General features: G+C 40.1%; 1 protein-coding gene across 3 annotated transcripts in view; it reads right to left on the reverse strand.

The window, feature by feature from the left end:
- Positions 1-12,563, reverse strand: part of ccni (cyclin I) — a 59,939-nt gene that overhangs the window by 5,515 nt on the left and 41,861 nt on the right. For all 3 annotated transcript variants that reach the window (XM_062981334.1, XM_062981336.1, XM_008112144.3), the window contains 2 exons: positions 3,161-3,295; positions 112-186 (listed from right to left, as the gene is read on the reverse strand). In XM_062981334.1, the coding sequence (XP_062837404.1) occupies positions 112-186; positions 3,161-3,295 (210 nt within the window). The remainder of the gene's footprint in view (positions 1-111; positions 187-3,160; positions 3,296-12,563) is intronic.

Below are 12,563 nucleotides of genomic sequence, written 5' to 3' on the forward strand. Positions count from 1 at the left end.
AAACCTCTTTCCTTAAGAAAACCAATGTGAAAAGTGGCAATGAACACAGGAGTGCTCCTGTGCCTTTCCTAGGTGTGTCTACCAGTGGAAATCGCTGGGGAGAAAACCTACCTCATCTTCCTCAATGGTCTTGGCAGCAAGGAAGAAGCAGCTGATTGCAATACAGTTCAGGTACTTTGGACGAGCCTGCAAGGTAGGAGAGAAAAAGAGCCACAGGTTATGAAAAACTCACCTTCTGAGAGTAACCTCCTTAACAGACTCCTTGACAAAAAATGGGACAGCTAGGCAACAAACATCAAGTGGTTGGCATCCTATTAGTGACAATAGTAGACACAAATAAGCCTTTTTTTTGGTCTTCTCCCTCCACATGTCCATCCCAGACTTACCATAGAGAAGTGGTTCTCAACCTGTGGGTCCCCAGATGTTTTGGCCTTCAATTCCCAGAAATCCTAACAACTGGTAAACTGGCTGGAATTTCTGGGAGTTGTAGGCCAAAACACATAGGGAAACACAGGTTAAGAACCACTGCCGTAGAGCCATTGCCACATCTCACTGCAATTCCATGTTGGAATTCCATATCTATGTTCCTGTAGCACAAGGCATGAGCAAACTTCGGCCCTCCCGGAGTTTTGGGCTTCAACTACTACAATTCCTAACAGCAGGTTAATGAGCGTATTCAACGCTCCCACTAGTAGATATAGAGAGGATCCTGACCTGTAGATGCCTTTTTTCAGGGGAACAAATTCATGGAGGACACAACAAGACCTACTTTTCTTCTCGACTCACTTTTGAGGTATTTCTATGAAATGCTGGGATGCATCTGCAGGACAGATTACTTTAAAAACCCCATTGCGTGAAGCTTTAAGATGGCAGATTGAAAGCACTGAAGCTGAATCTAGCTATCTTGGGGTCTCACCTAGTCCCCTAACTTTCTCAGGGATCAGGATCTCTTTCCCATGATATAACTCTACGATTATCAGCTTTTGTATATATATGTTTCTCCCATGCCCCATGACGTCTGAGTTATTGTCAGTAAAAGCTTTAGGGAAAAATATGCCAGCTAGAGTCTCAATTTCTCATCCCAATGCATATGAAGATCTTATTTCCCAGAGGCTTATGCATATTTATTCCGAAGGAAGCTCGACTCTGTTCAGTGAGTCTTACTCCCAGGAAAGCAGGCAGAAGATTGCACATTTCTACTTGGATGCTTTCTTTACTCTGGCAAGCCATTATCCTCTCTCTTCCAATCATTTCACCATTCAAACAAGGTTGGTGGAGGACACCCAGCAAGACTGGAGCTGGCTTTTAAAAGAATCAGCAAATGTGTTTTCCCAGTTAGACTTCCATTTTCAGAAAACAAATTAATTCCATTAGTGCAAGTGGAAGCTGAAATACTCATATTGTCTTTGTCGGAATGAACATTTAAAAACTTGGGACTGGGGGGGATTGTTAGGGGACAGATGAATACAAAACACATCCTACTCAGATGTTTAACCACTGGATCTGTTTTAACTTCTAGGCCTGTAACATCTCCCTCTAGGAAGATCGAAACCTTTGTTTCTCCTCACTTCGCACATTTTATTTTTTTCCTTCCCTTCTTCCAGTGCAGGACCAATGTACTGCACAACATAAATTAAGGCAATATGCACCTAAAACAACTCAGTTTCAATATTATATAATGATTTAAAAAGCTATCATATTGAAACTAAATACAGTTGACCTTCCATATCCATGGGTTCTGCACATATTCAATCAACTATGGCTTTAAAAATTAGTTCCAAAAAGCAAGAAACACCATAACAGGGAGACCTTAGAAAATATGGTTTGAAAAAGGAACTTTTCAGTTTTTACTACTCTGAGCACCATTCTTCCACTGGATAACTCCAGCATGTCATTCTATTCATTCATCCTAAAAGAAACTTCTCAAGAGCTTTCTCTTTAATGGGGCTTCAGGAATTCCAGTTGAAACAGAATGGAATCATGACTGTGATGCACCATTCCCAAGAAAACTGGTATTATAATACAGTCACCCTCCACATTCACTGGGGTTAGGGGAATAGAACCCCTGTGAAATTGGAAAAAATGTAACTAAAGAAACTTCTCTATGAATTTCTAGGTCTTCCAGCATGACTATAAGGCCAACTTTCACTGGAAGCTGACCATAGAATCACACTGGAGAACCTAGAGATTCCTATAAAGGTGTTCTTTCCAGAAATCCACAAATGGCAGATGACTGGAAGGTGTTGGCCACAGTCACACTAGAGGACCTAGAGATTCCTACAGATAATCTTTTCAATCAAATCCGCCAAAGTCCAAATCACAACTGCAAGGCATGAACACTGCCACATTGTTAAGCTACCTCCCCTAAGGCTATGCTATTCTCCTTGGGCTATCTAATTATTTTCTTCTCAGATCAGGAGACTTCTAAAGTCTCCCCACATTCTAAAATGCATGGCCACATGTTCTCATGTTGTGTTTCTGCTTCAGAAATCCAGCATCAAAGTCCTATGTTGGGTTAAACGCAGGCAACAAAAGCTGTTCTCTAGAAGATTAGCCAGAGTACATTCACCAACTATTCTCAAGAATCTCATGATTCATGATAACTGTTCAAATACTGAGATCTCCCAGCTGACGATGCAACAGACCAGAAGGAAAAACCAAGGTCTGCACAAGGTCTGATGGATGATTGGTATATATATTTGGTGTTGCATTGTTTTAAATTTTATATATTGTATTTTATTATGTTATTTAATTATTTTAACTGTTTTATTCTTATTTTATTGTATTATGATGTACTGGTAGTGATCCTACCAGTTGTGTAAGCCGCCCTGAGTCCCCTCGGGGAGAAGGGCGGGGTAGAAATATTGGAAATAAATAATAAATAAATAAGGATGACAGATGATCAAAATCCCATGTGAAAAGACCAGAACATGAGAAAACTTGAGTGGAATATAATTACCAGCTTTCTCTATCATGTGTAGCCATGCTGGCTGGGCAGATCCTGGAATTTGTAATCAATGAAAGGAGCTCTTTCAAGTTCTGGGAAAGACCTCCCACACATTGTAATGATAGGTCCAAATCTAAGGAAGTGGCTTTTAGAAAATTGTCTAGTTAGGGCCATAAATCCTTCCCAAGAGTCTTGGGTTGGTCAAATATTTACCTTCACTGCAGCTAAAAACCTGTCCAAGAGATTGACAGCCAGGACCAGCGTTTCTGGATAAAGGTGAAACTGGCACTTGAGTTTGGCCATCCACTGAATCACTTCGTCCCGCTGGGTTGGAGAAATGCCTGCATCCTGTAGAAGAAAAATAGAAAAGAGGAGAAAAAGAATCCAGTTAGGTAACAAATAGTTTCAACCACACACAACAGTAAAAATACCACCCTGGTTGACAATGCCCACAAGCCACTTCAAATGTATTCAACAAATGCAGAGATTATAACTTGATATATTCAAGACATACCTGCTTTCATTTTTAAAAATTCATACCTTGCATACATAGATGACAGTAGGTTCCCAAAAGCTTATCTGGTTCTGCATTCTGTTCCCACAGTGGGAGGACCAGAAAGAGGAAGTAACGGCCAATAGCACCAAGTGGCACATGGATCACAGCAAGTGGCACTTCAGAGACACAGCGTCTGGTTTGCTGTTACTGTTATTTGCCATCAAATCCATCTTATCACACTGTCCAGCACACATTTTGGTGCCTCAAATGTTAGACCTGTTTCTGGGTATGTTTGATCTGCTGATTCCAAAAATGGCACCAATTTGCCCCTGTCAACTCTAGTTTTTGAGATACAGAACACATGCCACCTACCAGTCTTCATCTGCTCACCCACAGAAAACCATGATAACCGTATCTATGAAATGAGAGCTGATGTGATCTATCCAATGCAGTTTTCTGAATCAGTGCCCCAATATGGAACATGCCTAAAAACTTTTTTTTTTTTTTTTGGAGTTGGATTGTGTCAATGAAAGATCTCCAAAAGTACCATTTCGGCCAGGTTTTGCAAACCAACAGTTTTGGATCCTGGAGACAACCTTTAGCAAGGTGGGAAACATGTGGCCCTTCAGAAGTAGCTGGAGTCCAACACCCAGCATTCCTCATTCCTGGCGTCACTAGCAAGAGCTGCTAGGTTGTGCAGTTCAACCATTTTTGGAGAGCCATGTTATTCCTACTCCTAATATACAGCCAAAAAAGTATAGACAAGCCACCTCTCTATTCTGCAGATCATCAAACGACATCTGAATCTCTGAGCAGGTTTCCAAGGAACATATGTTCCTTGGAAAGTTTACTAAAGGACTCTGTGGATTGAAACCGTGGATATTACTAAATACCATTACATTATCTGACATCTGATCCCAACCATACCATAGACCAGTTTCTCAAAATGTACTCCTCCAGGTGTTTTGGACTTCAGCTCCCACAATTCTTAACAGCTGGTAAGCTGGCTGGACCTTCTGGGAGCTGAAGTTCAAACACCTGGAGGAGCACAGTTTGGGAAACACTGACACAGACTAATGCTGGAGGGTCTAGAGATGTTCTCTAGAAATTTGCTAAACCCTCCAGCACCATTTCCTAATAACTTCCAGTGGATACATGCTACAAAATCGCCTGGAGGACCTAGCAATTTTTCCCTAGGGTGCAGAAAAGCAAAACCACAGGTATGGGTTACAAGGGGCCTTGTTGTCCCTTTGATGTCCTGGCTTTGAAATGGCATAGAGATGCTAGTCCTTCCACTAAAACCTCAGACATTCCAAGTGCTGCATATTTGGACATATGTGTTCTTGGTATTAAGCTGCAGCCTATTTTGCGCTGATATACCGACACATACAAGGATCACATATACTTTGCACATGTATTAATGGTGGTTGGTGTTCCCATGTCAGCGACTCTATTCCAGGTTTTAATATAAATTTTGAAGGAGATAGCTAAGGTGTCAGATCTGTTTGGGATTTAAGGTTCAGGACCCTGGACAAGGATTTTAAAGTTCAGATTAAAATCAATAGAGGATTCACTTCTCCACTGGCACGGAAATCATCAGGTGTTATTTGACTGGTTGTGCTCTAATTATTAAAGGGAAGACGTTTCCATGAAGGAATTCTGCAATATCCAATGTAGCTCTAAAAGGAAGTCCTTATGCACCACGGCAGGGATTTACCTTAAATTGCCAGAGGCAGACATATACCCCATTAAAATTTGCAAAAATGGTCATATGAATGTTATCTGAGCAGCCATAAAAACAGTCCAGCCAAAACCTGGATCTGTATTCCCAATAATTTCATAGATGAATCCCGTTTATTGAAGCAACCACCTAGTTCTCCCACTGAAATCAAATAGACCTTAATGTCATACATTTTGGCTAGATCATGTCCCCTGACATTTTTACAGGACTTTCCAAAGTTGTCAACTATGATACAACTGAAAAAGAGGAAGAAAAAGGTTAGACTCACTTAGCTCACTTAGAAGGGGGAAACTATGCTACCTTTTCAATGAAACAATATTCTTCTGAAAAACCACATAATAATGCCTTTTGAGATTCTGAACAGTCAACCTGCTTCTCTGTCAATCCCACTTGACAATGAGGCCATGACCCCAAACTTGTATTAATTTCACCCAAAAGTTCCATTCTTGCTATTTATCTGGGGTAATTGGAGATCTTTTCCTTTTGAGCTGGGTAGAGAAAGAGATCTGGCGACAGTAACTAAAAACAACCATTATAAGCTTGGATCAACTTCAGGTAGCCCACAGAAACTGCAGGAAGAAGCAGGTAATTTATACAGTTCTTTGAAGGAACAACTGTTCTTGCCACTTAAGTAATTCCTTGGCACAACTCATAAGAACTCTTTGTATAAATCCTAGATGCCCTTTGGAAAGATTCCTTTAAAAAATTGCTTCCTCCAACCCAGGTACAGCTTAATTTCCACCCCTCTCTCGTCACTGTAATCCTTCAAGCTTCATGAAGCTCAAATTGCTCTTTTGGGGAGGTAACCAAAAACCATTTATTATTGTGTGTTTGCTTAATCCAAAAATTACTGCCTCAATAGTATCTACTTTGCCTCTGTCCCCAGTACCAACAGATCTTGGAAAAGTAGGGTTTTTCTTTTGCTCTGCCACTCCCAGAATCCCCTAGTTCTTATGCTGCTCGAGGCATCCTAGGAGTTTAAAAAAAAGACACTTGCAAACTTTAGCAACCAATTGTGGGGTTTGTTTCTGAAAGGTACCAAATTGCAAAAAAGTGAACAATGGTTATAGGTGGCTGGTCGCACACTGTTGGTTAGGAGTAGAATACTATGTACAGATCAAAATTATCAAAATGTATGGAATCACTTTGGTACAGGGCTTGGAAAATTGCATTTTATAGCAAAAGAATGGAGATCCTCAGCAGTTATTTGCAATTCCAGAAAAATTTGTTCAGGTGGATATGGGAGAGCAAGCCAGCTGCAATTAACTGCAATGAATCACTCTGACCAGGAGGTCATGAGTTCGAGGCCGCTCGGAGCCTATGTTTGTTTGTCTTTGTTCTATGTTAAAAGACATTGAATGTTTGCCTATATGTGTAATGTGATCTGCCCTGAGTCCCCTTCGGGGTAAGAAGGAAGGAATATAAATGCTGTAAATAAATAAATAAATAAATAAATACAATTCCAGTTAATCCAATTAAAGACCCTTGCCTTATGGAGAAACAAAAAAAGTCAACTTTCAGTTTATCCCCTGGTTAGAAAAATGTCTCTCCTGCACTTGCTCAGCAGAATTTGGATTTTGGACAAACTAGTGAAAATTGGACCACACAATACAGATATTCTGCCTGAATTCTGATCTGGAGAGAAAAATATCTATCTGAGCCACAAAGATCTTGTACATATTGAAATAAAAACAGTGGGATCTGCTCCTTTCAAGCTGAAAGATATTCTAATTTCAACTGAAGAAGTTTCAAAACACAGAATCCGAAGGGTTTCTAGGATAAGAGGAGTGGAAAATTCCTGTACTAAGAAAGCTTCCACACACATATGCGCTCCTTGGCCGATCTTTGAAATTATGTGCCCCTGGGGGAAGAGCAGGATTTGAAGCCTAAATGCAGGGCTAAGAGTTGCGGCGGCTGCTGTTAAAATGTTCTCTCCTCCATGTACTCAGAGAGTTGGCCTCCTGAAATATTTACATTCAGCGGCCTGGAACCGTAGAGAAGTTTCCTCCCTCAGGTGATTCTTAAAACCTGCTGAGCCAGAGTGATAGCTGGTGCAGCGAGATGCCAGTCAAATATGTTTTTCTTAACCATCCCTGACTGGCTTTGAAAAAAATTATATCCCTAGAACAGAGAAGAAAAACAAACCAAAGTTCACTAAAGGAAACGGAAGCTGCAGTGGAGATTGACTGCAGGACTAGAAATGTTGGGAGGCAACGGTCTTCTATAAAATATAAAAGCCTTTGTATCAGAGGTCCCTCAGATGTTTTTGGACTGCAAGTTCCATGGTCCCTCATCAAAGCCTACACAAGGTCTGAACAGATTAGAGAACTGGTCCATAACAGGAAAATGAATTTCAGCACGGAGAAATGTAAGATACAGTAGAGTCTCACTTATCCAACATAAACGGGCCGGCAGAACGTTGGATAAGTGAATATGTTGAATAATAAGGAGAAATTAAGGAGAAGCCTATTAAACACCAAATTAGATTATGATTTTACAAATTAAGCACCAAAACATCATGTTATACAACAAATTTGACAGAAAAATTAGTTCAATAGGCAGTAATGCTACATAGTAATTACTGTATTTACGAATTTAGCACCAAAATATCATGATGTATTGAAAACATTGACTACAAAAATGCCTTGGATAATCCAGAACGTTGGATAAGTGAATGTTGCATAAGTGAGATTCTACTGTACTATCTTTATGGAAGAAAAAATGAAATACACAAATATAAGATGGGTGACATCTGGCTTGAAAACAGTCCTTGCACAGAAGATACGGGAGTCTTAGAAGACCACAAGTTGAACATGAGCAAACAATGTGCTGCAGTAACTAAAAAAGCCAATATGAATCTAGTCTGTATTAACAGGACTCTAGTGCCTAGATCAAGCAATGTAATAGTACCCTCTATTCTGCTTTGAAAGCCAGGTCTCACTCGGAATAATAGTGTGTTCAGTTCTGGGTATCATAGTTCAAGAAGGATGTGGACAGGCTGGAAGGTATTTAAGGAAGAGTAACCAAAATGAGTAACAATCTGGAGACCATGCAGGTATAATTAGCTTGGAGAAGAGAAGGTCAAGAGGGGATCTGACCAATATGTTTAAATATTTTATAGGATGTCATATTGAAGACAAAGCAAGCCTGCTTTCTGCTGCTTCAGACGCTAAGACATGGAGTAATGGATTCAAATAAGAATTCCACCTAAACATTAGGAGAAAGGTTCTGAGAGTAAAAGTTGTTTGACTCCTTACTTGAATGTTTTTCAACAAAGGCTGGATGGCCATCTCTCAAGAGTGTTTTTGATCAATCCCATCTTCCTGTGTGCCTGAAGGGGGTGGACAGGGTGACCCTTGGAATCTCTTCCAATTCTCCGATTCTATTATTCTCAACATCTGAAGGGTCACACTTCCCATATCTGAACTAGACAGGTGACACCTAGCTGAGCGTGACTACAACTCCTATCTTCCCCAGCCAGCATAGCCATTCAAAGTCTATCAGAGATTTATTGTATGATCCTATGGCATCCCTCTTAGAGAGGAACAGACTTTCTACTGTTGGAGTTAGAGAGAAGAATCTGTATTTCCTTCAAAACACTGACCTTTGCTTTTCTGCACAGAAACCAAGATAAATTTGAAATAGTTATGATGTTCTCCAGTTCAAAGCATGCTTTTGCTTTTTAACAATAAAACATTCCAGAGCCTGGAACCAGCTTATTTTATGACAGGGTGAAGAATACTTCATGCATATAGAGTTGTGCACCTATTAAATTCCTGAGAGCCATGAACTGGAACTGTACAAACAAAATGTACAATATTTAAGAATTAAATAATGCCAAACTTAAGAATGCATTTAAATACCAGAAGTAAACAGAACTCTCAGCCCTTTTATACAGGTTATTCCAAAGTTTTTTTCATCTGAGTAGTATAAGTTAGGGGACAAGAATTTATTTATGGTCAGATCCGAAGGACAGACTGCTCACCAAAACACAACTGGTGCAGTCTCACTGTTTGGGGTGATGAAAAAAGGTCAGTACATTCTGTTCCGATTCTTTATTTTGTACTGGGCTGCAAGCAGATACCATATTAATGCAAACATACAAGCAGATTGTATAAAATAAACATTTGAGTAGCTTGGGTAACTTTTGGCCACACATCTTGGCGTATATCTTGCCTGTCCAGATGTATTGTTAAAAGGGCAATCAGTGTCCCTCCTTGGACATAAACATTGTGACAATTACGTTCTCATCCAGAATTTCAAAATCCAAACTCATCCACATGAGCATTTGAGATAGCAACACCTTTGCTTTCTGATGGTTTAGTGCACACAAACTTTGTTTCATGCACAAAATTGTGTGTGAGTATACACACACACACACACACACACACACACACATATATGAAGTTATGTGTATAAAGTGAGTATGAAACACATGAATTTTGGTTTTGACTTGGGATAACTAACTGCAATGTGTCTGGGGCAGATTTTCTGCCTTCAAGGACTGTGTGGACTAAAAAATACATGGAGATGAGAACCCAAACTGAAAATGTCCACTTCTGGTTTTGAAAAATCAGTGTGGAGATTCGTTTTTTATGTTTACTAGTGTCTTGCTTCCTATTGAAAACGGTGATGTGCCAGCCCTAAAGGTTTTCAGGAGGGACAATTCAACCACTTTATTTTCCGGTCCTTTGAAGTGTTTTGTACATGTTCCCAATGGCACACTTTACCTGCTCTAGTATAAAAAGTTCAGAATATCAGAATATATACAGCCTGCACACAGAAACACCAATAGATATGTGACTATAATAGGTTTTTTTGCAATTTGGGGATGCTTAAAAGGCTTTTGAAGCTGCTTAAAGGATTAGGTTGGGGAAAAATAGCATCAAAGGCAGGAATCTGAAAAGCTCGGCTTTCAGGGACAAAACAATTTTTAAGCATTCCAAACACATGAAGGCGAAAAAGTCACATTCTGGCTCTCTGCAGAAATCAGGTTTATGCTGAAACAGATGGCTCGACTCTGGCCAAAATGCTTTCAGGGTGCCATATGGATGAACAGTATCTAGTGCTCTCCCTCTCCATCCAACAGTCCTCCCATGCTGGGCGGCACAACATTTGACGTGTCTGCAGGCCTCACTTCCGATCTAGCTTCTGATGGTGGTGATAATGTTGTTTTGACCTACAAACAGGACTGTGCTGCGCTGTATTGCCAAAGCAAAGGAAATGCCATGGAAGAGAAACATAAAAAGGTACTGATCCACATAAAATGTACATATGCTAATGTACACTGCTCTATAATATGCAAATTCTGCAAATTTACTATTAACTGAATCAGAAATACATACAATCTATGCCACTATAGCAAAGAAAAACTTGACTGGGAAATTTGTGTGCCTGTTCAGTTTGCTGTCCCATTGCTCAAAATGTGGGCAAGTAACTTCAAAGCCTCTGCTCTTGTTCCTTTTCGCCATAAAAGGTAAAGGTTGCCCCTTGACATTAAGTCTAATCGTGTCCAACTCTGGGGGGTGCTGCTCATCTCCCTTTCTAAGCCAAAGAGCTGGCGTTGTCCATAGACACCACCAAGGTCATGTGGCCAGTATGACTGCATGGAGCACTGTTACTTTACCTTCTTTTACCAAGTGCAAAAGTAGCTCTTCCCTATAGTTTCAGGCTAAATCAAGCTCCTGCAGTCTCTCCAAGTATGTGTATCCTTCCCCATTAATAACTTTCCCCCTCTTGACCACACTCTGATATTTCTTGGCCACATTGTCTTCATTTGTGAAATGCTGGGAAGCATGATGTACTATCTATGCAGGGCTCTGTTAAGTATGGAAAGATGAATCTGAAGATCAATGAGCCGTATTAGGAACTGCATTTTTATTTCCACCTTACAGGTCACTGGGCAACAACTGAATTAAAGGGCCAAATTGTCATTTGAAGAATAGGATACCTAAAGGGACTGCATAACTTCAATCAAGACATTGAGTGAGGCAAATTCTTAGTGGCATCTCCACAGCCCAAATGCCCCCACCTGTTCTACATTCATATCTAACTGTATCAACCTATTCCACAGTTAAAGAATGAACTTTGAGAGCTGAATGCAAGTCTCTTGCATCTGGAGGGCCGTGGTTAGAAACAGCCTTGGTGGCCTTCAGTGCTATCCACCGCAAAACCCCTTTGGTCTATACCTGTGGTATCAGGAAATCTAGGATAACTGTTGGTATGTGCATAATATTGATGGTGATCCCTACACACCGGCTTAATGCCAGCACAGGAAACCTGTCTGGGATGAGAGCCAGAGTGTCTTGCAGATATGTTCTATGGAAGGAAAAGATGGGGCTGACTCAATGGTCTCCAGTCATTCAAATTCATTCACTCAAATCTACCATAATTATAGGCTCAAAAAGGTTCTCTTAATCTCCACTAGAGAACCAAAAATCACTCCCAAGCAATTAAGAATTAGGAAAGCAATTAAAGCACAGTCAATTTTCTCTATTGGGATTTTGCAGTGCACCATTTAATGAACAGTTGTCTTGGATGTATCAGCAGGACTGATCTAGAGATAGTTCCACGATAGAACTTGGAAAAATTAATCAACTGGACTACAGCTCTCCAAATATCCTACTCTACGTGGGGATTCTGGAATCTATAATCCAAAAAAGCATTTTCTTTCTGTGCTCAGGAACGTCTCTAAGGCAGGATTGGGCAACTGTTGGCAGGTCCATTGGCCTATTTGCTGTCTTTGGGACCTTCCAAGGACCATAAAGACTGCCCGCTTATGGTTTCGAAAACTGGTATTTCTTGATATTAAATAGTATAGGAGGGCTCTGCAGTTTACAATGTTAATTGCCACCCCTGCCAGTAAATTATACTATGGAACACAATTTGAAAAATTTTCTGTTCCTGGTTTGAACATGTTATTTCCTGTTTAATTGTGCAGTACTTATTTTTAAAGTAGTTGTTTTACTCCAGAAATTTCGTTTTTATGACTGTCACAAACTAGGTTGAATCTCTATGAGATATTCACTGAAAAACTATAGCAAAATGTGCTGCAGCATGTCCCGCAAAAACAAAGTTTTTGCAGTTTAATAAACCTTTTCCGTGTTTTTATGATAGAACCAATTAGGAAATTACATTTATAACCCAGGAACATAGTGTTACATAGTGTTATCAGAAAAACAGTAATCTGGAAGAGCAAAAATTCCCCAAAACAGCCTAGGGGTCCACCACTCCTTCTGAATAGTAATATAGGTTTTCCCTGGGCTGCATTTTTCCCACCCCTACTGTAGGTCCTCTATAGCTTAAATACCCTAAAGCAGTGGTTCCCAACCTTTCAGATTTGCAGAACCTTTTTAGAATCAATTTCTATGGTGGAGTCC

The sequence above is a fragment of the Anolis carolinensis genome, chromosome 5 (assembly GCF_035594765.1).
Source record: "Anolis carolinensis isolate JA03-04 chromosome 5, rAnoCar3.1.pri, whole genome shotgun sequence".
Taxonomy (NCBI): domain Eukaryota; kingdom Metazoa; phylum Chordata; class Lepidosauria; order Squamata; family Dactyloidae; genus Anolis; species Anolis carolinensis.